Source organism: Bos javanicus, chromosome 25 (assembly GCF_032452875.1).
Source record: "Bos javanicus breed banteng chromosome 25, ARS-OSU_banteng_1.0, whole genome shotgun sequence".
In the NCBI taxonomy this organism is placed as follows: domain Eukaryota; kingdom Metazoa; phylum Chordata; class Mammalia; order Artiodactyla; family Bovidae; genus Bos; species Bos javanicus.
In genome coordinates, this window is record NC_083892.1 from 35491480 (window position 1) to 35516385 (window position 24906).

The following is a 24906-nucleotide window of genomic DNA, read 5'->3' on the forward strand; positions in this document are numbered from 1 at the left end:
ATGAGCCAATGAATTTATTATTATCATCACCTTCATCATCACAGTCAGGGCATGAAGGAAAGGAGATGGCCAACTGAAACAGTCTGAGTGACCTTACGAGGTCATAGCGTCCTTTGACTTGTGTCCATCCTATTTGCTGACTGGCTTTGTCTGGATCCATAACTTAAACGAGAAGAACTTGTTCGAATGTAACAGTGCAATTCTGTCTTCTGCCATCTCGGAGTTTATTCAGTGGAAGACTTTTTCTTTTGTCGCTAGATAAAAATCTTGGCAGTCCTGTAACTTAACTGGGCCCTTCTCAGGTGATAGATGAGTTCTACATTCACTAATGTTGGCACCTAGAAAAGCTCAGTGGGATTAGCAATCAACACTTCGATCTTCATCACAGACAGAAATTTCCTGTCTAGAGCGAGGGTGAGTTGGCTGCAAGCAGGGGGTGGGAGTTGGGGGGGGGGGCACCTGCTTGGCCAGAAATAGAGGCAGTGGAGGGATGTCATGCCACCCCCTCACTCACCAGTGGAAAAGGAGCCCCCAAGTTCTTGATTGCTCTGTCCTGTGTTCTCTGGGCTCCAGGTCTTTGAAGCTAATTTCTTTCCCTTGTGAGTCTTCTCATGGCTTCTTTGGAGTTTTCCCTTAAGGTCCCCTGGGAACTTCCATACCTCAGCATTGGGCCCTGGTTTTCTGCCCATGGATTCCATGTAGGTTTCCCTGTAGGAACTCCATCACTCTCCCAGGTCAGAGGATGAAAAGAGAGATGGGAGAGAGGGATGGGGGAAAAAAAACAAAAACAGCTCCAGGCTTGGGCATCCTTGGCCTAGATACACTTGGAGGGCATCCACTTGTCCACCCTTCTTTCATGGATGGGCATATCTAGTCAGTTACTCCATTTCTCGCACAAGCACAGCCCCTAAACACTGGGGACATCCCAAGGTCCTTTGAGTCTTAAAGCCTTTCACCACCAACCTGGTTGACTTCCCCTTTGCAGGTAGGGCTCTAAAAGTCCTCCCCAAACCTCTTTCTCTTTCTTCTCCCAACTCTGATCTTATGAGGGGGAAGGGGCTTAAGAGTTGCTTTCTCAACCATTGGCTTGGAAAACGCTGCATGTGATCTGGTCTGGTCCTTTTTGGAAAGCAGGACCTAGTTATTGTATGTTTATGAAGAGCCCAGACTTCAAGATCAGCATTGTATGTGTTTTTCCCTGGATTCTTACCCTGAGGGGCAAATGGACTCTCATCAGTGAGAACCAACTACCAAGAGCTAGGGTGTGAGGATCAGATCTTCCTCCAAGAAGCCCCCTGCCCTTTGTGCCAGGTTGTAGGTGAGTAATGAGACCTTTGTATAGGAGTAGGGGTGGGGGAGGGAGGCGGGGACTTCATCTCCCATCAGTTCTTTGTCTGAAATCCAAGCCCAACAAAACTGGGGTTGCAGGCATGGGGGGTGGTGGCGATGGCCCGAGTCTGGAGAGGAGTAGAAGAAGTCAAGGAGTCCAGTGAGAAAGTGAGACAAGCCCCGGAGGCAGAGATGTAATCAAAGGGGAAAAGTGTTCCCAAGACCTGTGATGCCAGTTGAGCAGGTTTCTTAGAAAAGGGGCCAGATTTGATCCCAATGGAGAGACAAGAGTCTGAAGGGGACATGACCCCCCATGGAAAGCATCTGGGTTGGGGAGGGGCCGCTACATGAAGCAGAAAAGCACAGGAAGGTTAAGATGAGGCTTCTGGGTCTGGAAGGGAGACTTGGCATCCAGAGGTGAGTGGGCCAAAGAGGAGGTGTTGTTACTGCTGAGGGTTGTGGGAAGTGCGCTGGGTCGCAAAACTTGGAAACACGACAGGTGTGCCGCTCCCATTAATGTCCCTCCAGGGCCCACTTGAGTCAGGTAAATCCCACTTGCTAATGACTTGTCAGCTTGGCAGCCTTCCTGTTCCATGTGACCGGCCACAGGCAGCCTCCCTCACCACCATCCCCCTTCTAAGGGTACACTTCTCTGCAGGAAGCCGTCCAAAACTGGGAGGAAGCCATGGGCCATGCTTCTCACCCACTGCTGAGCCTCCCCAGGCAAGCTCTGCTGCCGTGCTCTGACCCCAGCCTCTCTAAGGGTACAGGAAATGTCCCCTCCCTCCCTTTTCCCTCCTGTCATCTGGCTTTCTAGCCCTTCCGCAGCAGACATCTGTCTTGGGTGAGACTTGGTCTAAGGAGCCGCAGCCTGGCAGGGAGAAGGGTAGAGAGTCCTGGTGGCAGGGCCCTGGCACAATCTCCCTCTGGCCCATGCTGACCACAGACCACATCCGGGCAAGGGGCACAGCCCGCTGGACTGAGGTACCAGGCAAATCATTTTAAATGGCCTTTCTTTTTAGAACACTTTGGGGAGTGATGGATGTGCTCACTGTCTTCTTAAAAAAATATGCATATTTATTTGTTTATTTGGCTGTGCAGGGTCTTAGTTGCAGCATGTCGATTTCAGCAGTTCTGTCGCTCAGGCTCTCCAACTGTGGCACATGAGCTCTGCCAGGCCAGAGTCGCAAGTCTCAGGAGTTGTGTGGGCTTAGTTGCTTTGCAGCATGTGGGATCTTAGATCCCCATCCAGGGATCCAACTTGTGTTCCCTGTATTGGACAGTGGCTTCTTCACCACTAGACCACCAGGGGAGTCCCCAGAATGGCATTTTGCACATCAGTCCCAGGAGCTGCTGTCATGTGGGCTCCAAACTTGGAACTAAAGCCCCTCAACTCAACTGTCAGCCTGGCCGATGGATTCAGACCCAGACCCAGGCCCTCACAGGAATCGAGACGAAACAGGACGAGTTTGAGCCCAGGCCTCAGAGGAGGCAGCCTGTTCCTTCTGGTTCCAGCCTCCAGATCCTGGGTCCTCAAAGAGAGGTGTGCCACATGGCTGACCTGGTGCTGTGACACTGGTCATTTTGGGGGAGCAGAGATAGGACAACGTTGGATGACATATATTTCCAAGGAGAGGCTTGACAGAGAACCTGGATTTGTGGACCCAGAGTGGGCCACGGACCATCTCAGCATCGATGGGGAAGCACTAGGGAGAAAGGGCCACTGAGTGGTCAGCACAGAAAGAGCATCCAGCAGCGAGTCCCACAGACCTTGCACCAGCAACTGAGCATGACCTTGGCCAAGCCACTTAACCTTCCAAGCCTCAGTTTCCCCCTGGTACCATGGAGCTACTTTACTTCAGAGTTGTGGGATCTTTAAACTTTTTACTGAAATATAACACAGTGAAGTGAAAGTGTTCGTCCCTCAGTCATGTCCAACTCTTTGAGACCCCGTGGACTGTAGCCCGCAAGGCCTCCTCTGTCCATGGAATTCTCCAGGCAAGATACTGGAGTGGATAGCCATTCTCTTCCCCAAAGGATCTTTCCAACTGAGGTGTTGAACCTGGGTCTCCCGCATTACACACGGATTTTTTTTTTTAACCATCTGATCCATCAAGGAAGCCCCTCACCAGGGAGACCTTGTGACCTGAGTCACAAGGGCACTAGTCGAGTTTTTCATCAACTGAACTTACACAGGATAGTCCTGGGAAGTGAATGAGATGCACTCAAGCTTCTAGGACAGCAGCTCTGGTGTCTTTGTGTGTGGATTGAGGAAACTGTCACCCACTGGCTCCCCCGCTACACAACCCTTGGATTTCTCTGCTGGGTGCTTGCCCATTCACCCAGCAGGGAGCCAGGAACAAACATCTGGAAGACTTTTGAGAGAAAGCAGAGGTGGGTCAGCACAGGGAAGGGCTTGGCTGGGGCGGAGCCTTTAGAAATGGTAGAGGAGTTGACCCAGGAGGCTGGAGGAGGTTAAGGGAGATTAGAGCATCTTTACAGCTGTTTGGGAAGCACCAGCCCCAGACAGAATCCCACTGGGTCAGACTTCAGCCCTGTGGCCGGCGCCATGCCCGCTCAACCACTGTGCATGCAGATCCTGATGTGGGCTTCTCCCCACTTCTTCTACTGGTCCTTTCACCTGAGCTCTAGCCCCTGTGTGTCCTCCCCAACGGCTCGTCCCTCTGGCCCCGAAAAACCAACCTGTGCATGTGTGTGTGTGTGTGTTAATTACTCAGTCATGTTCAACTCTTTGTGGTACCAAGGACTACAGCCTGCCAGGCTGCTCTGTCTGGGGAATTCTCCAGGCAAGAATACTGGAGTGGGTTGCCATTCTCTTCTCCAGGGGATCTTCCTGACCCAGGGATGGAACCTGGTCTCCTGCATTGCAGGCAGATTCTTTACCATCTGAGCCATCAGGGAAGCTAAAAAAGCTAACCTATCTACTGGCAAAGCCTAGAATCTTTGTATCCAACAAGCTCTATATCCTGTACTACCTGCTGCCACCAGACAACATCATTCCCTGGTTCCACGTTGGGGATGCCAGAATCACCTTCACCTCCTTCCTCCCTCCGCACCTTCCAGACCCCCAGTCACACTTCCTGGCCTCCTGGCTTCCTTCTATGTGCTTCTTAACTTCTTCTCTTATTCCAGGCCCCCATCCCTCCCGTGGACTTCCTCTGTGACCACTCTTCAGTGAGCAGAGGTCTTGCCTCTCATCTCCCATCTAACTTTCTCTCATGCTGGCAAGATGAGAGATGGCTTTTCTTAAAACACTGCTTTCATCATGTCATTGTTCCCACTCACTGGCGCTGGATCCTCATTGTTAGAAGGTATGAACTCTTGGGCACAGCATGAGACATTCCACAAACAGAGCCCAACCCAGACACACAAAAGTACTGTCTGCGTGTGTCTGGGGTTGCATCCACTGAGAGGTGGTCTTTGTGCAAACTAGAAAAGGAATTTTCCTGGTTGGGCATAACAAACATTTGCTGTGTGAGCATTTCTTTGGGGAAATGTACATGCCAGGTGCATGGAGAGAAGATGGATCACTAGACTTCCTAAAGGATCTATTCTCAGAGCCATTAAGGAGCTTCCCTGCACCATTTCTCCTCCCATGTATCTCAATAATGACTCCCTGAACTGTGTGAGTTCTCCTCTGATCTGGAAGAGTCTAACTTGTGAATCTAAGCCTTATTGTTGTTGTACTGTCACTAAGTCACGTCCGCCTCTTTGCAACCCTGTGGACTACAGCATGCCAGTCCATATCCTCCATGTCCTACATGGAGGATGCCAAGCTCCTCTGTCCTCCACTGTCTCCCAGAGTTTACTCAAATTCATGTCCATTGAGCCTGTGATGCTATCTAACCATCTATCTCATCCTCTGCCGCCCCCTTCTCCTTTTGCCTTCAGTCTCTCCCAGCATCAGTGTCTTTTCCAATGAGTTGGCTCTTTGCATCAGGTGGCCAAAGTATTGGAGCTTCAGCTTCAGCAGTATTCCTTTCAATGAATATTCAGGGTTGATTTCCTTTAGGATTGACTGGTTTGATCCCTTTGCCTTCTAAGCACAGCCTCTTGGCAGGACGTCTTCCTTCCCTGCCATTCTGCGTGTAGCCACCAGAGGGCGACCTCTACTCACAAGGCAAATCTCACTTTCCTGCTTAAAGCCCTTGGCTGACTGGCCAGTCCCAGTCTACAGGATGGGAGTAACCCAGCATTGCTTGTTCTTGCAAAGCAGGCTGTTTCTTAGCTCTGGGCTTAGCTCAGGTTTCCCCACCCACAGGAGGGACCCTGCCCTTTGTTATCTGGTGAGGAATTTTTGAGTTTCAGTTTGGGTCTCACTTCCAGGATATATCGTTTTACCTGCCAACCTGCCAAGCTGGTCCAGGACACCTTCCCCTCTGCATCCACACTGCACTTCCTGAAGACCTAGCACTGTCTTCTATGTCGCTTTAAAATATCAATTTATCAAAAGAATTGGATAGCTTCAGCGTTAAGAAGAACAATAACTGCGTTGGGTTGCATCACAATATTTTGTGTTTTAGTCACTAAGTCATGTCTGACTCTTTGCAACCCCATGGACTGTAGCCCACCAGGTTCCTCTGTCCTTGGGATTTCCCAGGCAAGAATACTGGAGTGGGTTTGCCATTTCCTACTCCAGGGGAGCTTCCCGAGCCAGGGATCAAACCCGTATCTCCTGCATGGGCAGGTGGATTCTTTACCATTAAGCCACCTGGGAAGTCCTAATGCATTACATTAAGCTTGTTTAAAATCCATGAGTTAATAATGGTCCTAAAAGTTAATAATTGATCACCATTGAAGGATGCTGGGGAACTATCACATTATTTTAAAAGTTAATAAATAATGGGGGAAATTCAAGCATTTATCCGGTCTTTCCATCACAAACTATCTCTGAGAGTAATCATAGTAAAAGAGAACAAGTTTCCTTTTATAGGCATATTCCAGTTAGGGAAAAAAGAAGAAAAAAAAAATGAAAGAACAAGAATATCACTATTGCAGCCCCTAACAACTGATTGGATTTAAATCTTGAGCATTCAAATTTGAGAAAATTCCAATAATGCAACCATATTTGAGCCTTTTATAGAAGAATGCAGCACCACCTATAGACTGGACAGGAGAGAACTGGAACTTTGGGAAACTTTCCATTCTGATTGGTTGACAGAACTGGAGGTGGGTGAAAGTTGGACCAATCCAAGCATTTCTGATCACAGAAGGGAGGCTTCGGGAGAAAGGCGAGGAATGAGAGTACAATTGCCTCTCCTTTCGGCCACTGGTGACTTTTTCCTCGTCTTTTAGCTTTTTGAGGTCTTTTCCCACGAATGAACATATTCCACCATAACCGCAGCTTTATGAGATGCATAGTGTATTAGCAGTTTCAAAAATCAGAAATGGGGGAACTTACCTATTGGCCTGCTTGGCTTTGAACTGAAGAGATGGCTCTGATCCCTTTAACTCTTGGGGTGGCTTTGCTTGCGGGAGTCCGGGAACTTCAAATCCTCCATCGTGTCACATTAGCTCAGCCAATGGGATCCGATTATCAGGTTGTGGAACAAACACCTTGGAAAGCATAAAACTAGAAAGAGGTAGGTGAGAGGTCAGCTTTGGTGGGAAGAGGGAGCATGGGAGCTGGGCAGGAGGTGAGAGGGGGACAGGGAGGGTGTCCCAGCCTCAGTAGCACTTTGCGGGTTTTAAAGGACATTCACATCCATCACTTTCCCGGCTCCTTGCAGGTATAACTGCAGGTGTTTCACCTCACTTCATGGGGGTGGGGAGCCCCCACCAGGAGTTAAGAGTCTGGGCCACTAGCTTGTTAGAGTCAGAGGCGGCCCTGCAGTCCCTCCAGTTCCGGTCGGCGCGCTGGGCCCTTCCTTCCACCCACCGGGGTCAGCACAGGAGCCCGGTGTGTGCACAGAGGTCTGTGTTCGTGTACTCGGATGCCCACAGGTGTCCCTGGAAGTTCACAGGTGTATGGCCCCGTGCACTCGTGCTGCCCCGCGGGGGCCTTGCGGCCTGACGGCGGGTGAGATGCCCGCGGCTGAGCGGAGCTGAGCGAGTCTGCTCGGCGACCCCGGGGCGCGGGAGTCATCTGGCCCAGAGTAGGCCTCGCTCTGCTCCTTTCAGCGTCCCGCTTCTGCCTCTTGGGGTCTCCTCCCTTCCCTACCGTCTTGGGTTTCCCGTTTCCCCTATCAGTTTCTCCGACCGGGGCAGGGTGTTCGGCTCCGTGTCCCCTTTCCAGCTGCTCTTACTAATCTGGCGGCCGGAGATCGGAGAGCCTGGCTGACTTTGCTAGGGGCCCTGGAGAAGGGGAACTGAGCGACGGGGCGAACTCCCGGGACCGAACTTCAAAGACGCTGCGGGCACGATGCGATAACTCTGTCACTCCATTCCACCAAAACTCAAGACACCTCCCCACCCTCAGTCCCGCTCCCCACCGGGGACAAGGGGAGGGGTCTCATCTGCAACGCTAGAGGCCACCCAGCTGCGCCCACCTCACCGCCCACGGCAGCTCCGCTTTCCCCCGCGCCCCGCCACCCCATCTCCTGCCCCGCGTCCCAGCCAGCCCCCGGCCACAGCACAGTCCGCTCCAGATCCGCGCCAGGTTTCCTTCGCATCGCTGGGGTCTCCGCCCCTCCGAGCGCCGCCGCCGGAGCCGAGCCGGAGCGTAGCGGCGGGAGCCACGCGCACCTCCCGAATCCCGAAGCACTAGGAGCCCGAGCCCGCGAGCGGGTCTGAGCGGCGGTGCTGACCCCGCCTTCTATCAGAACTCCGAGTCGGGACCGGACGGCGCGGCCGGGTCCCCGCGCCTCATCGGAATTTGACCCTCGGAGCTCCGAGGTGACCCCTCTCTGCGCTGTCGGCCTCGATCGGCTTCTCAGCATCCCGGCCCTGGCCCTGGCTCGGGAGAGGTAGGGGGATGCAGCGGGGCCTGGGGGCGGGAGGCTGGAGTGCTCCTCCCCCGCGGGATGGGGACAGCGGAAGGCCACGCCCCCGCCCCCCCAGGAGAAGCAAGCCGCCGCGCCCCCTACTGCCCAACCCCTGCAAGTCCCGGGGATGATAGTAACTTGAGACCCGACTTTGTTCAGATGTTGAGAGGCGCCTTCCCTCCTTCACCCTATCATCATTTGGCTCCCACCGTTCCCCAGAGTCTGGCAGTGTCCGGGGAGACCCTTGCCAAGTAGACAGCTTCCTTTGGGATCTCCCTGCCTCCTGCTTCCCCAACAGACCGGGACGACCCTCCAGCACCCCCTCTCCATGATTCTGGCCCTCTGGGGCCCCCGGGCACCCCCGTCTCCCCAGCTCCACGGTCTTCCTCATCCCCTGCCTCTGCCCCACTTCACCTTGTCTCCCCTGCCTCTTCTGTCAAGTCCGTTCTCTTTGAGCCTCTTCCCTGGTTTTCTCCTCTCCCTCCTTGACCCCCTTCCCCACCACACACCCGCTGGGAGAAGGGGGTGGGTGTGTCACTCTGCTTTCTATTTCTGGCCTCCTTGGGGAGGGGGTGCAAGCTAGGAAGTTTTGTGGGGTTTTTTGGCATCTACTGGGCTCTGAATCACCAGGTGTCATGTCTGTTATTATCCATGCCCTCCAGATCCTCTCTTGATGGCCTTTGTCTCCTTTCTGCCTCAATTCTGATCATTGTCTCTCTCTTTGGGTGCTTCGTATAGCCGCCGTCTCTTTGTCCCTGCCTTTCCTCTCTCCGTTTGTCTTCCAGCTCAGAGAAGCTGCGACCTCAGGGGCATTAATATTTCAGGTGTGTGGGGTGAGGGAGGAGGGGAGAGTTGGGCTCCCGGCATGCCCAGGGATGACTACACTTACCCTCTCACCAGAGTGGATCATTCATATTTATGAGACTGAGAGAATGGATACAAGGATGATAAGGAAAATGCTTCCCCCTTTCCTGGAACCTGGCCCATAGCGGGTGCTTGGACTACATCTCCCATAGTGCCCTGGGGCATAGGGCTGCCTCCGCCTCTGCCTCCACACCTAATGGAAGTTATAACTCAAGGAGCCAGGTTGGAGGGTGGGAATGGATCAGAGTGTGTAACAAGAGTTGTGGGGACCAGCTGGTTGTTTTGGCTTGGCCTGGAACCCCTAACGTACTTTGATCCCAGCACCCACCTCCCCCAGGGCTTACAGACCTTGGAACCTTTCCATCTCCTGCAAAGGGAATAGGAGTAGAGAGTGCCGGGGAAGAAAAGACACAGGGTGAATTGGCAAGCTCCCTCTTCTTTCCTGTGGCTCTGGGAATCCTCTCCCCTTATACCTATCCATATCTGAGATGTAGACACACTCTTTGGAACTAGTCTCCCCATCTTGAAAGAGACAGGGAAACCAACATCTAGTTGCATGTGTGGCAGTCTTCAGGTTGCTCACATTCTGCCCGCTTTGGGCAGCAGTGGAGAATTGTTGGAGTTATCCCTGAACTGCCAGCTTGTATCTTCCAGGGATTCAGGAACTGCTAGTGAGGTTGTCTGGAAATCCAAATGGGAGCCTCAAGCTAACCTACTTATCTCTGGGACCGTCATTCCTAGAGCCTGGCACGAGGAGTCTGATTGAGCTCATTTTTGGCATAGAAATTGCTGACAGTGGAGAGATGGCAGTGGGGGTTCCTCTCGCAAGTTCATCTCTGGTTCTGAGTCAGCTTAGCCCTTAGCACTTGGAACCTTTGACTCCTGCCAAGGACCCAGTCATTCCTATTCTTATTCTTCAGGCTGGGGTCAGAGATCTCCCCACTGGCCTCAGAATCAGGAAAATGGAACTTTTTGCCTGGCTTTGCCCAAGCTGAGTCACCTGAGGCAAGATCTTAACCATCTTGGGCCTTGATTGATTTTATCACCATGAAAGGATGGAGCCAGATGGTCCCTGATGGCCCTAAGAGCCTAAGATCCTCTGAGCCTGTGCTTCCCCTCCCCCTCTTATGATATTGGCCTGAACTATCTGACCTCACCCCAGCTTATGTGGCAGAGCCTTGAGAATCAACATTAGACTGAAAAAAAAAAAAAAAAAAAGGAGATGGAGCCCTTGTTTGAAACTTGCTGGTATAAGAAGCACATTGTGTTTACATAAGCCATGTTTGCAATATGGAAACTAAACTGAAAGTGAAAGTCGCTCAGTCCTATCCAATTCTTTGTGACCCCATGGACTATACAGTCCAGGGAATTCTCCAGGCCAGAATACCTGGAGTGGGTAGCCGTTCCCTTCTGCAGGAGACCTTCCCAACCCAAGGATCGAACCCAGGTCTCCTGAATTGCAGGCGGATTCTTTACCAGCTGAGCCACCAGGAAATCATCCTTAAGCCACCCCTTGCTGCCCTTGCTGGTCCCACCTCTCAAACCCGTGTCATGTTCTATAAGGCTGAGGCAGCCCTGTGCCCCAGGGCACTATGGGAGATGTAGTTCAAGCACCCCCTGGGCCAGGTTCCAGGAAAGGGGGCAGCATTTTCCTTATCATCCTTGTATTCATTCTCTCAACCTCAAATTAATATTGCCGCCCACAAAATAGCTGGCATGTGTGTCCCCTGGGATGTTGGTTACTGAGGCTTATGTAGGTTACACAAGGGAACAATTCTACCTGGCTGAAAGAGAGAGGAGGGGATTTGATTGGTTTATTTTGTTGATCTGGAGAAGAGAGGTCTAGAAATGAGGAGTCATCTGGGCTTGGGCAGGGAGCTTTCTCTTTGGCCCTGTCTCTGAGCAGCAGGGGAAAAGAACTGGATGCCAAAGGGGTAGCAGATACACAGGGTACTGACCCAAAAAGGAGACTTGGAGGAATGGGAAGAGCAGGGGCAGCCTGAGTGGGACATGAAGCAAGGATTACAGGAAGAAATTTCCAAAAAAGAAGAGAGAGAGAAGGGAAGGGACTGCATCTCTACAGGTGAAGTCAGTGGGGAGAGGGCGTAGGTAATCTTGGCGGATATATGTTTGCTGAAGCTCCAACAGCTTTTTTCAAAATAATCACCTAGCCCTGGAATGAAGCCAAGTTTCCCTCTGGAAAAGGAGGGAACAGACTCAAAAAGGAAAGGGCGGTTTTGATTACCCTGAGAGGAACGGCTTGACATTTTCTAATAGAACTGTCCATCTGTCCACTCCTTAGTTTATGTTTGAATATGTGGGGTGGAGGGCACTGGGGCAGCGATATGGAGAGATCTGATGTCTACACCCCCACTCTTTGTTCTGGGATGAGCAGTAGTAGGAGTCCGGGCAGTTGAACCTTCTCCTTCCCCTCTTTCTGACAGCTGGGAAAGAGGGCTCTGGGAACCCTCCTGGGGGGAGTGGAGGTGATGGGAATTTCTTCACCTGTCGTTCTGCAGAGAGTTGGTGCAGCCCTTGAAGGGGGTGGGGTCCCTCTATTATCCCCCCAGGGGCCTTCTGTTCTTAATCTCAGTTCTGGGGGTGACCAGGGTGATCAGGGATGAAGGAATTCAAGGGGTAATGAGTGTGTGAAGAGCATCCCAGAGGGTGGAACAGCACAAGATTGGGAGTTCTAGTAGCTGGTGGTGGGAGGGGAGCTGCCAGCCCTCTATTCCCAGGGTCTGTGAGAAGAGAAGGGGTTTTTAAGTAGGAAGGGCTTGTGTGGATCGCGTGGAGGGGGCCTGCTGTGGAAATGGGGTGCTCTGACCCCCACGCTGGGTTTTCTCTTTTCTTCAGGATCATGAAGCTGGAAGCCAGCAGTGATGGAGCCACCTCAGAGGTTTCTAAGCCCAAAAAAGACATGGAGCCAGATGCAGAGGTATGCTCAGAGATCCCAGGAGGCCAGGGTCGAGTTCAATCCCAGATCAGGGCTTGAGGCTGAGTTCAAGCTCCCAGGGCTTGGGACCGAGTCAGGACCTGAGGCCAAGGGCAAGTCCCTGGGTCCAAGCCCAGTTCTGGATCGGGGCCTGAGGCCGAGGCCGGCCCTTTGGACTTCATAGTGGCCACAGAAAGGGAATTTGAAGAGGTGTTGGCCGTCTTGGGTGTGTGTGTGTGTTGGGGGTGGGGCGGCGGGGAGAGCATCGACCGTGACCTTGACTACCTTCCCAGCCGCTTCCACAGCTGGCTCTAGGATCCCAACCACAGAGCAGTGCCGGCCAAGTGCAACAGAGGAACAGGTGAGAGCCGAGGGTTCGGGAGGCAGGTGAAAAGGGATTTGGGTGCATGGGTCTTTGGGAGAGGACGAATGGAGCCTCTCCTCAGCCCTGGTCCGGTTGCTGAGGAAATAGAATCGGCTTTTGGAACCAAAGAGTAGGGCGTGTGACTCCAGGGGCCTGGTCAGTGAGGGTGGGTGAGGGGTGTGTAGAGCTTGAAATGGCGGAGGAACCCAAGAGAAGGATGACAGCTTCAGTATTTTAGGATTCTTTTGAGGAGTTTCTGGGGGTAAGAACACAGAAAGAGGGGAGCAGTCAAGAAGGAGGAGTCTGGGGATGGGAGCAGCTAGAATGGGGTCCAGACCCCTGAGTAGACAACTCTCCCAGCAAGAGAGCCTGCTTGGATACAGGGTTGGCTCAGAGATGGCTGGGGGCGGGGCTAAGAGGCAGTGGGGCGTGGCAAGCGCCTGGGGTGGAGCCAATGCGAGGGGGCGTGATTCGCCCCGGGTCTGGAGCATCTCAAGCGGTGGAAGAGACGCCCGGGAATGATCTTTCTGTAGGCTTTCGAATCCGAGACCCGGGTGCTGAGGAGAGCTCCTTGGGCAGGTCACGGGTCTGGCCTGGCGCCCCGGGGGAATGACAACGGAGTGCTCAGTGTGTGAGAAGAGGAGTCCTTTGAACGGAGAGCCCCGTCGGAGAGCAAACCCCCCCACACACAATGGCCTCGGTCGCAGATCGAGAGGGAGTCGGTACACCGGATCGACGCTGGGGAGACGCCGCTGGCGGAGGGACTGAGCAGTGGCGTCCCCGGAGCGCTGCAAGAGGGTGGCCCGGCTGCTAGAGCCCTTCTGTTCGCAGCTGGTAAGAGACAGCACCCGGGGGATCAAAGTGGCACAACTCACCAGGGACGATCAGCTAGGGCCCCAGGAGCTGAAGAAATCCCGCCTAATTACCAAGCAGAACAAAGGAGCTCGGAGGGCCGGGCCTCTCCTCAAGGGGCCTCCGGGCTTTGTCCCCCCTTTCCTGCAGTCAGTCACCGCCTTTCTTTCACTGCCCGCTCTGCCCGGTGGAGGCGCCCATGAGCCCTGCCCTGGGAATCCCAGTCCTTACCCAGACCTTGTCCAGGGAAAATCAAAAAGCTTCCACTTCCAATCTTTAAGCCCTGGATCCTTACTCTGGGAGGCTGGAGACCAGGCGTCCAGGCTTCGTGACCCTGCCTCCCCTACATGGATCCCGCCTCAGTCCAGGAACCAAAACATCCTAATCTGAGCCTTTGTCCTTTACCTCCACCTCCCCCATCCTACCGTGATCAGGGGCCTACCGCGATCAGCTTCCCCTGCTTCCACTGTTGACGCCCACATCCCCAGTTCCCTGACTACTCCACGTCGATCCCCGCTCTTCTCGGGGATCCAGGTATTCGGAGGCCTTGCCCCTGGTTCCTCCATGCTCTCACATACCTTACTCCACCCAGCCTCGCACCGTCGGCCCTCCCCAGGGACGCAGATGGGAGCCCATGCGTGTGACTGTGGAAGTGAAGATGCCAAGAGGCGCCAGGCTCTCAGCTCTCCCACCGCCCAGAGCCGTGCTTGCTCGTGCCCCACGCAGGGCATCCTTTTGGTCCAATTCAACTCGTAGGCGCTGCTAGGCCTCCGGCGTCTTCTCGCAGCTGCCTGGGGAGGCCGTGTGGAAGGCTGGCAGCGACCTGGCACGCCTCCTGCTGTCGCCCTCCTTGCAGCGTGACAGGAGAAACCATCCCAGGAGTGGCCGCCCTACTGGCCGAGTGAGAGTAACCTGCGCCTCCTGGCGGCCAAAGGCCTGAAGTGGCGCATGGACAGCCGCGCGCAACCGCGAGGTGCTCACGCTGTGCATGCGCCCTTTCCACATCCCGCACCGCGGCGACAGCACGTGGCGCTACCTCCGCATCGATGCCTTCAGCAGCGACGGTGCGCAGAGGCAGAGCCAGCTTCTGTAGCATCTGCAGCTCCAGAGCCCATTTCAGTCTCAACGTCGTGTGCCAACTCTTCCCTGCGCCCCAGTTGTGGTCACAACTGGTGGCTGACTTCCACCAGGCTGGCTGGGGGCTTGCACTGGTCAAGGGTTATACTGAACAGTACTTGCTGGAGGCCGACAACTAAGGCCTCTCCAGTCGAGTTGGAGAGGAGAGAAGATGCACTTTAGACCCACCTCCTTCCGCGGATCCCCGCCCCCACCAAGCCCTGGCCCTACTGCTTCAAGTCCCGCCCCTTACCCCTGCTCTTGGTCCTCAGTCTGTTGTTCAGTCGCTGTCATGTCTGACTCTTTGCGACCCCATGGACTGCAGCTCGCCAGGCTTCCCTGTCCATCACCATCTCCCCAAGCTTGCTCATATTCATGTCCATCCATTGAGTCGGTTTTGCCATCCAACCATCACGTCCTCTGTCGTCCCCTTCTCCTCCTACCCTCAATCTTCCCAGAATCAGGGTCTTTTCCAATGAGTCGCCCCTGTGCATCAGGTGGCCAAAGTATTGGAGCTTCAGCTTCAGCATCAGTCCTTCCAATGAACACCCAGGACTGATCTCCTTTAGAGTGGACTGGTTGGATCTCCTTGCAGTCCAAGGGACTCTCAAGAGTCTTCTCCGACACCACAGTTCAAAGCATCAATTCTTCCTTGCTCTGACGCCTACACTTACCCGCGGTCTGCTCCTCCCTTCCCTATCCCCCTTACCTCTCTGCCATCTGGACTCTAGCGCCCCCAAACGCAGTTGCCCACACCCTGATCTGAACCGCCGAGTTTGGGAGAGCCACGTACTGCTATTGTCCACCCATCCCCTTTCCCGGCCAAAGAATGAGTTCCTTCACAGCTTCAGAGCCTTTCCCAGTCGGTGCCCCGGCCTAGGAATGTACTTTGCCCTTTCCGGCTTCTCCCTTCTGCCCCCTCGTGGAGGGAAGCTGTCAGAAGTACGCGCGACGCCCCCGCGCCCAGCCGACAGCTCAATTCATACTGTTTTCTTCCTCCCCATCTTTCTCAGGCCCTCAGAGCTTGCCTCGCGCTCCTGCCTCGCCTAGTCTTAGCCTCCTGTGCCTGGACCTCTCTTAGTTCTCCATTTCTCATTGCCGTTCCCCATGAACCCTTCCTCACCCTCTGTGTGTAATATGGAGAAAGACTCTGTAAAGGAAATAAATTTATAATGCTCCACCTCCATCTGGCCCCTGCTTATGCTCTGGCGATGCACCTTTTTGAGGCTGCCTCCCCTGACTGGGGTTTCCCCCAGCTTTGCAGGATTTTGCTGGCTCCCTTCCCTATGCCACCAACCGGGAGCCTGAACCAGGCCTGTGAATCAGAGAGTTCCGGGTGGGGAGGTCTGGTATAGCGGAGGGCAGGTCCCAGAGCCTGGTGCGAGGCTATCTCGTCCTTCTAGCGGGGCTGCCTTTTAGCACAACTGGAACCCCCACCTCCAGATATTTCTGGACACCCCTCCCATCCTCTTTACGCTTTCTGTGGACTTTGACAGTCTTCTATTTAAATACAAGTAGTAACAGCTGCACTTGCACAGCGCTGTCTCCAACACGGGATTCTGACGTCTCCCGCAGAGGGAGGACACGGAGGCTCCGAAAGACCCGAGTGACTTCCAAGTGGCTCACAATAGCTGGGAGCCTGGCAGGGACTAGAAACCAGGTGTCCCCAGACCAGAGCACATGTCAGAACCTCACTGTAGCTGGAGCGTCCTGTTGGACAATGGACAGTCATTGTCCAAAGGGAGTCATTGAGAGCCGGCACGGCGGGGTGGGGGAGTGGGGGGGATGGAATCAAAGGCGTGGACAGAGGAGGGCGACAGGGGGTGCACGGGGGTGGACCAAGGGGACAGCCTCTGTTCCCCACTTTCCCCCATTTCGGCTTCCTGTGCCTGGTCGAGCTGCCGAGCCTCCTTGCCACTTCAACCGTGGCTGTGTTGCAATAAAACGGGCCCCTTAGCCCACCTTCTGTGTCTGTTTCACTTCTTGTCAGTGAGGAGGGCTGAGATGCATTGTCCTCCCCCACTTCCCCAGCAGCCTGTATTAGAGAGGATCTCTAAGCCCTGTGGCAACGGGGCTAATGACTTCCTGGAGGGGAGCTGGGGAGGGCTGCTGGCCGTGGCGCGCCCCCACCCCCACCCCAACCAAGCGGCAGAAAGAAGTGATTGCTCAGAACCGAGGCGGGCAGCGGCGCGGCGCCTGGACCGGCCCCGGGCCTCGCTTTCCCCTGGACCGGGGGCGGGTGTGTGCGTGTTGGCCGGCGTGGGGCGGTGGAGGGGTGGTCCACTGCTGTTTCAAATTCTTGCTCTTCTCGCAAGTTCCCCGTGGCATCCGGAACCAGCCTGCCTCGTCCCCACGACTCAGGGGTCTAACTCCCAGCTGTCGGCTCTCTCGTGGCCAGTGCGCTCCCCTTCTCCCCGTTCCTGGGTGGGCACCGCACCGGAGGGGCAAGAGGTGGAGGGAGCCTGGGCGCCGCCCCGCGGGAGCCGAGCTCCGGAGCGGCGGGGACTGCGATCCCGAAAAGTACCACGCGGGGGCGCCAGGACCTGCGCGGACGCGGGCGAGGCAGCGCAAGGTGGTTTCCGTCCGTGTGAGTGTGTCCATGGGCGTCTTTGTGTGTCTGTGTTTCTGTACATGTGTGTACGAGTCAGGGGGTGTCTGGGTGGGATGTATTCGGGGCTACGCGCCTGGCGTACCCAACAACCAGGCACTTCAAGTGGCTTCTTGATAAGGAGGATTCTTGATAGGTTACCATGTATGTGGGCATGGGGAGGTGGGGGACTCTGTATTGTTGCGTGTGCAAGGCATAGCCTGTGAGCCTTGGATTTTTGAAGTTATATCCCTTTAGCGCTTTTACCCCCTCCCATCATCCCGTGTAAAAGACATCGAGGGCTCTCAACCTGAACCTCCATTCCACTGTCTTGGTTACATCTTCAACATGTGTCTGGGTGACTCTGCTAGACTAGGTGTGACATTGTGTTTGTGTAAGAGGGTGTGTCTCAGGATATCAGTGTAACTGGGAATGATAGTGGTGTGTGTGGCAAGTGGATGTTGGAGAAGTCTGGCTCAGGATTATGGAAACACACAGTCTCCTTTCTCTTGTTAGTTTGTGGATACCATCTTCATGGTGTGATGATGTGATGGTGTGATGGTGTGTGTGTGTGTCTTCCTTTCTCAGTCTTTCCAGTAGCTGTCTCTCTTTGTGTCTCTCCTCATCTCTGTCTCTTTTCCTCTCTCTCTTTTCCTGTCTTGGTGACTCATCTCTGCGGCTTTGCCCTCCTCCGGCTTGCTGGGTCTCCCCTCCCCCACCCAGGAGTGGGTGGGGGTATGAGGTAATAGGACCCTGGGATTAAAAATCAGGGTGAGGACCCCCTTCCTATTATTCATCTTTCCCAGACCCACCAGTAGCCCCTAGCCCTCTTTCAGTCCCCTTCCCAGGACTCCAAACCCTCCTGAACTGGGGTGGGCAGGGGATAGGCAATGATGCATTCTAATGGGGTCATTTCCAGGGGGTTCTAAAGCACCTTCTTTCAATTCAAAGTGAAGACCCCAGCCTCCCTCATAAAGTGCCCCTCCCTGCCGGTCCCCCCCCCCCCATCGATGACGCATTAAAGGCTGCAGAGGTGAGTCACCGGTTGGGGGGAAGGGAAGAAGAGAGGGGAGTGAGCTGCACTGTGGGGAGGGGGACCCAACCCCCTACCCTCTTCTTTCCCAAACCTTCTCAGGGAAAAGACCCAGTGCTCTGTCCCTCTTCCTTGGTTTTCCAAACCTTCAGCTTGGATCTCTACTTGGTTGGACCCCATCTTCTCTTAGCACCCACCTGGAGAGTATGAGAGATTCAGAAACAAAGACACAGAGATGGATTTGTACAAGTATCTCAGAGCAAACAGGCATCTCCTCCTACTCCCCGTCTCAGCTTTGCCTTTTCCAGCTCTGTCTCTCTCATTGCTCCTTCTTTCCTGCCATCTCCCTCCTCTCTCCAATTCCAGGAACCTGTCCCTAGTCCAGCTCTTTTCCAGAAGCCCCTAGAGGCAGTAGGATGTGAAAGGCACAACACATCTTTGCGAGGTGGGGTGCGTGTCAATGAACTGACCCCAGGCAGGGAACTGGGATGGAGAGAGGCACAATCAGACCCAGAGATTCAGAGCCCATGCAGACATATTCTAGATGGTGGAATCACCAACACTGTTGCCCTTGGCTTCTCCCTCATTGTCCCCTCCCCCATGCCATAATGACTGAAGCTCCCCTGGACTTCTGGGCTGAGTGGAGGAAGAAAAGGTTAGAGAAGAATGAGGGAAGGAGGGAACACGCAAAAGAAAGGGGGGGGGGAAGCTTGAACTTGGGGGCTGCAGAAGAGTGGCTAAGACACTGAGACTTTCCTGCACAGAAATTTAGAGATGAAGGTAAATGTGGGGGAGGGGTAGGACAGATCAAAGGCATGTGGAAGTCACAGAACAACATATATCAATAAGCACGGAAGGATCCAGAGAAATGCACAGACACAGGGGTACACACACATTGTTGACGCACCAAGCCAGTTGATGCTTTTCAGACACCAGCAGATGCCCAGAGTGGATGCACTCAGACTCCCAACGGCACAGGTATACAGGCACTCAGAGGAATCAGGACCCACAAACACTAATAGTCACACACAGACACCTGGAAACAGGCAAAAACACAGCCCCACAGATTGAAAGAGAAAATTTACGTATTTAAATTGGAACGCTCCCATGCCTATCCATTCTCTATCTGATTAAACGCATAATTGGCCTCCCCATTCCCTTTCTTTCCACCCCTGTTTCATTAATCTCTATACACACAAACACAATGCATACATATGTACATGCACATACACAAGCCCGCGAGAACACAGTTTCTCTAGATGCCTGTCTCCTTCATCTCATACTTGGTCTCTTAGCCCCATCAGCCTCTCACTCTGTCCCCCTTGCCTCCCTCCCTCTTTCCTTCTCTCTTGGATGGCTTCCCCTCCCCCCACCAGATGTCTGAGCCATCTCTCTCTGATTCATCCTCCTCAAGAAGGTAACGTGACCCCCCCCCCCCATTCCACTGCTCTCAGTAACCAGGCAGGGAGGATAAAGGGGAGGTGGGATGAAGAGGACGAGGAATAAGGGGAACCCACAGGGGTAGGGGGAGGCCCGAGATAGTTTGGGGGGAGGGGGATGAAGCCCAGTCTCAGGTCTGCTGCCCCCTCCTCTCCCTCCTTTCTTTGGCATCTTCACAGTCACCTTGGTTCTCCTTTCTTTTTTTTTTTCTTTAGCCTGATCCTTCTACCTGTTCCAGATGCCTGCCTCCCTGCCTCCCTCTCCTGCCCCCATCTCTTCTCTTTCCTCTATCTCTACTCCTCCCCACCTTTTTCCCCGCAGAGCTGATGGGCTTTCTTCTGGGAAAGTGGAGCCAGTGATGGACCCGAGAAGCCACTGCTGGCTATAGAGGGAAAGCACGTGAGTGTGCGTGTGTGTGTGAGAGAGAGAGAGAGAGAGAGAGAGGAGAGGATGAGGGTCAATACTAGGAAGATGAGGAAGGGGGTGAGGACTGGCTCTGAAAGAGTCTCTGAGCTCCTGGCAGGCAGCCCCAATCCTGGTTTTCAGAGTCTTAGGGCGAGGGTGCCCTGTATGTGCCCATGGGCAGCCCTGTGTCCGCAGTTCTTGTGTGTCTGGCATGTGTCATTCCACTCCCCGCTCTCCCTGCCCACACCCCCGCACAGCTCTCTGCCTGCACCGCAGCCCCCTCCAGCTCCCCTCCCTCCCCTTCATTCCTGCAGTGGCTGCTCCCCTCGCCTCCTCCCCTTTCCCTGCCCCCTCCTCATTTCCGTCCCCCCTCCGCACCCCCGCCTACGGCTGGTCTCCCTTCACTGGACCCGGCTCGCTGATGGATTCTCTTTGCGCAATCTGTGCGTCATCGCCCCCCACCGTCCCCCGCCCGCCGCAACCTCTAACTATCCAAGCCCCCAACCCCAACCCCAACCCCTCTGACAGGAGATTCGGACAAGGGGTCTGGTGGCAGAGAGAGGTGATCTCTGACGTTGCACTCCCACCCTCCACCCCCCACCCGCATCGCGTTCAAATCTTCCCTTTAAGCAACGAAGAGAGATTGAACTGAGTCACCACCCCCCCACCTGCACAACCCCCTCCCCACCAGGTCTGCTCTCGTCCTCCAAACGTCCTTTGGGGGGTAGCAGCGGGAGGGGAAGAAGCAAGAAGGTGGTGAGGAGAGGTGGTCTGAAAAAGGGCACAGCGGGGGCGCCAACACACGCTACAGAGTCAACTGGACAGAAGGGCAGACACACCTTTTTCTCCAGACACGCACCGACCACGGACAGACACGACACAGAGGCACACATATCCTCAGTCTTTCCCCTGTCTGTTCCAACTCGGATCCTTTGCGTCCAGATCATTCAAACCGCAAGATTCACCCATGTGCCCCAGCCCAGGGCACGCACCCCGCACCGCAGGTCCGCGGACAGCGCCCGCAGGCGCGCAGAACCATCCCTCCTCTTCAGGTTCACGCCGTCCTTGGGCGTGTTTCCCATGGACCCTGCAGTCAGGAGACGGGGAGTCTGGCTCCCTCCTCAGTTCTGGAGTCTTATCTTCCCCCTTCCCAGTATGGATCTCCTACTGGGGCCCAGTCAGACGCTGAGAGTGCCCCCACCCTATTCCACTCGCCGGGTTCCCGCCGCTGCAGGTTGCTCTGTAACCCACCCTCCTGCCTTGCAGCGGCTCTGCATTCACCCTTCCATTCATTCTTCCATTCATTCATTCATCCTTTTCTCCTTGTCCCTCCTTCATTCATTCATAGCCCCCTGCCCCGCCCGCCTCAGCATTTCATTCATTCATTCCTTCATTCATTCATTTCCCCGGTGCTAGGCTAGCGCACGCCCCTCCAACCGAGGCCCGCAGCGCGCAGGCGCGGGCCGGGAGAGGCACGCATCCTCCAATCGTTGGGCGTCCTCCCGCCTCTAGGCGCCCGCCCGCTTCCCCATGAATGAACATTGACGTCAATGGGGCGGGGCTATTCCCACGTGACCCCGCGCGCTCCTCTTTATAAGGCGGTGGCGGCGCGGGCGCTGTCCAGCGTGCTGAAGCTTGAGCGAGCGAGTCTCCCGGAGCCGCGCGGACCCAGCTGAGCCCAGCGCACTGGACGCCAGACCTCGACCATCGCTCGTATCCTAGCCACCGCTCGGAGCCGAGGCGGACGCATCCCGATCTTCCCCTGTCCCCACCCCGCCCCGACCCTCTTCTCCACCTCCCGCGTCGTGGCACCAGCTGGTAAATACTCTGCTGTCCGTCCCTCAAACCCTCGGCAGTCGTGGGCGTGAAGGGAGGGTTCTCTCTCCCCACAGATGGGAGTGTTGAAAACACAGCGGGGAGCCCCCGGGAAGGGTCCCTGTAAATGGGGGAGTCGCCGCTTTTCTCTTGCTGCTGAAGTCGCCCACGCACCATCCGGGGAGTCCTGCGGGGAGGGAGCAGATTTTTTTTTCCCCCTGCATCCTTGCTGCTTAGTATGTGGGCGCTGGCAGTGAGATGGCTCAGGGAAGGGGGCGAGGAGGCACTGGGGGAGCAAGGGTTGCAGGCGTTTCCCCATTTACACGATTCCAGAGATCGGCACAACATCGTCCTCCTTTGCTCCTAAACGTCCCTTTTCTGGGTAAGGTCAGGGAGACAAGGGAAGCCCCGGATTTCCTGATTAAATATGGGGGAAGGGGATATAAAATCAGAGAGCGGAAAAATTCTTACAGAAACCCTCTCTTTCTTTGGTCCCTTCTATTTTTTTTTTTTTTCCCCCACAGTCTCCGGCAGTCCTTCGGTCATGAAATCGCTCAGGTTGCCGGCTACTGTCCTCTTCTGCCTGCTTCTACTGATCAAGGGGTTGGGAGCAGCGCCCCCCGGGCACCCTGAGGCTCAGCCACCTCCTCCCAGCTCTGAGCATAAAGAGCCGGTAGCTGGGGACGCAGTGCTCGGGTCGAAGGATGTTAGCGCCCTAGAGGTCCGAGCCGCTCGAAATTCAGAGCCGCAGGACGAGGGAGAGCTTTTCCAGGGCGTGGATCCCCGGGCGCTGGCCGCGGTGCTGCTGCAGGCACTCGACCGCCCGGCCTCGCCCCCGGCGCCCGGCGGCTCCCAGCAGCGGCCAGAGGAAGAAACAGCAGAATCTCTGCTGACCGAGACCGTGCGCAGCCAGACCCACAGTCTCCCAGTGCCAGAGACCCAGGCGCCCGCGGCCCCTCCTCGTCCTCAGACTCAGGAGAATGGTGCCGAGGCGCCCGATCCCTCGGAGGAGCTCGAGGCGCTAGCTTCCCTGCTTCAGGAACTGAGAGATTTCAGTCCGAGTAGCGCCAAACGCCAGCAAGAGACGGCAGCAGCAGAGACGGAAACCCGCACGCACACGCTGACCCGAGTCAACCTGGAGAGCCCCGGGCCGGAGCGTGTGTGGCGCGCTTCCTGGGGAGAGTTCCAGGCGCGTGTCCCGGAGCGCGCGCCCCTGCCGCCCCCTGCTCCCCCGCAATTCCAGGCGCGTGTGCCAGAGAGCGGACCCCTTCCCGAAGCCCACCAGTTCGGAGAAGGAGGGTCCTCCCCCAAAACACACCTAGGTGAGGCATTGGCACCCTTGTCCAAGGCGTACCAAGGCCTGGCTGCTCCCTTTCCCAAGGCGCGCCGGCCGGAGACCTCCCTCCTGGGCGGCACTGAGGCGGGGGAGCGCCTTCTACAGCAAGGGCTGGCGCAGGTAGAAGCCGGGAGGCGGCAGGCGGAGGCCACCCGGCAGGCGGCGGCGCAGGAAGAGCGGCTGGCCGACCTCGCCTCTGACCTGCTGCTCCAGTATTTGCTGCAGGGCGGGGCTCGGCAGCGCGGCCTGGGGGGTCGGGGGCTGCAAGAGGAGGAGGGGGGCGGGCGAGAGACCGCGAGGCAGCAGGAGGAGGCGGAGCAAGAGAGACGCGGCGGGGAGGAGAGGGTGGGGGAGGAAGATGAGGAGGCGGCGGAGGCGGAGGCGGAGGCGGAGGAGGCGGAGAGGGCGCGACAGAACGCGCTCCTGTTCGCCGAGGAGGAGGAAGGCGAAGCCGGAGCCGAAGACAAGCGCTCCCAGGAGGAGACGCCCGGCCACCGACGCAAAGAGGCCGAGGGGGCAGAGGAGGGCGGGGCGGAGGACGAGGACGACGACGAAGAGATGGACCCGCAGACGATCGATAGCCTCATTGAGCTGTCCACCAAACTCCACCTGCCCGCGGACGACGTGGTCAGCATCATCGAGGAGGTGGAAGAGAAGCGGAAGCGGAAGAAGAACGCCCCTCCCGAGCCTGTGCCGCCCCCCCGAGCCGCACCGGCCCCCACTCACGCCCGCTCCCCGCAGCCCCCGCCCCCCGCCCCCGCCCCCGCCCGGGAAGAGCTGCCCGACTGGAACGAGGTGCTTCCGCCGTGGGATCGGGAGGAGGACGAGGTGTTTTCCCCGGGGCCCTACCACCCTTTCCCCAACTACATCCGGCCGCGGACGCTGCAGCCGCCAGCCGCCTCGCGCCGCCGCCACTACCACCACGCCCTGCCGCCTTCGCGCCACTATCCCGACCGGGAGGCCCAGGCGCGGCGTGCGCAGGAGGAGGCGGAGGCCGAGGAGCGCCGGCTGCAGGAGCAGGAGGAGCTGGAGAATTACATCGAGCACGTGCTGCTCCGGCGCCCGTGACACGCCCCGGCCCCGCCCCCCGCGCCCCCCTCCGTGTCGTTCCTTTACCCCTTGGTGTTTGCATGCGCCCGGCCCCGCCCTCGGCCGCCACTCAGCCCCGCCCCCGCCCCCCCCCTCTGCCCGCGGGCCGCCCCGCCCCCGCGCTGCGCACAGACCCGTCAAGACTTCCTCGCTGGTGGGAAGCCCGAGATCCTCAAACTCACTCGCGGGGATCTCGGGGCCAGCATGGGCGGACGGGTAGTTTGTGCGAGTCCCTGCCCCCCACCCCCCCGACTCCCCATGCGGGACCCAGTCCCCACCTAGTCCCTCTCTCGGGATGTCCCGATCTGAAACCGGAAAAAGCATTTCCAGTTAACTATGTGAAATGTCTTGTCTCCCGCCCCTTGGGCCTCCCAAGAGCCACTCTGCCCTCTCTGGATCGCTGTGAATTTACCCCTTCTTTCCCTACTCTGTTGTAAATACCCCTCACGGAGGAAATAGTTTTGCTAAGAAATAAAAGTGACTATTTTATTAGGACTTTGTTCTCGGTTATTCACCCGTCCCCTTGGGCCTGTGTGGTCCTTCCCAAGGGGCGGTGAGGGAAGCGCCAGCCACCTCCTGCTCAAAAGCGAGGGTTGAGTGATAGAACCTCTTTCAACCATACTTGAGGGGCGGCGGTAGAATGGGTTCACATCCTTTAGAAAGCGCTAAGTTCCACTACCAGCTTGACCATTAGTCAGAAGACCCCAGGCCCTGGGCAGAGAGATGCAGAGTGAATAAGGAACTGCAGCTCTGAGCCACCTAGTTAAGCTCTTTGAACCATCTCAGGGCCACTTAGG

General features: G+C 56.1%; 3 protein-coding genes across 4 annotated transcripts; all 3 read left to right on the forward strand.

Annotated features, from left to right (window-relative positions):
* The first annotated feature begins 8004 nt into the window (after positions 1-8004).
* Positions 8005-15590, forward strand: NAT16 (N-acetyltransferase 16 (putative)). The gene is given in 10 exon segments (XM_061401229.1): positions 8005-8255; positions 11994-12103; positions 12191-12376; positions 13076-13203; positions 13205-13378; positions 14015-14052; positions 14054-14148; positions 14151-14260; positions 14262-14401; positions 14403-15590. Coding segments are annotated over 9 exon segments (1119 nt in total). The 5' UTR covers positions 8005-8255; positions 11994-11997; the 3' UTR covers positions 14545-15590.
* A 771-nt stretch (positions 15591-16361) lies between these two features.
* Positions 16362-21692, forward strand: LOC133238672 (uncharacterized). Of its 2 annotated transcripts, none has more exons than XM_061402036.1 (2): positions 16362-16991; positions 21468-21692. In XM_061402036.1, exons 1-2 carry the CDS (start codon positions 16409-16411, stop codon positions 21506-21508), a joined length of 624 nt encoding a protein of 207 aa, XP_061258020.1. In that variant the 5' UTR covers positions 16362-16408; the 3' UTR covers positions 21509-21692. The 2 variants fall into 2 exon arrangements, with proteins under 2 accessions (XP_061258020.1, XP_061258021.1); XM_061402037.1 differs by having other exon boundaries at positions 16363-16976.
* On the forward strand, positions 21487-24604 carry VGF (VGF nerve growth factor inducible). Its single transcript, XM_061402035.1, has 2 exons — positions 21487-21687; positions 22209-24604. Exon 2 carries the CDS (start codon positions 22229-22231, stop codon positions 24086-24088), a length of 1860 nt encoding a protein of 619 aa, XP_061258019.1. The 5' UTR covers positions 21487-21687; positions 22209-22228; the 3' UTR covers positions 24089-24604.
* The last annotated feature ends 302 nt before the right edge of the window (positions 24605-24906 follow it).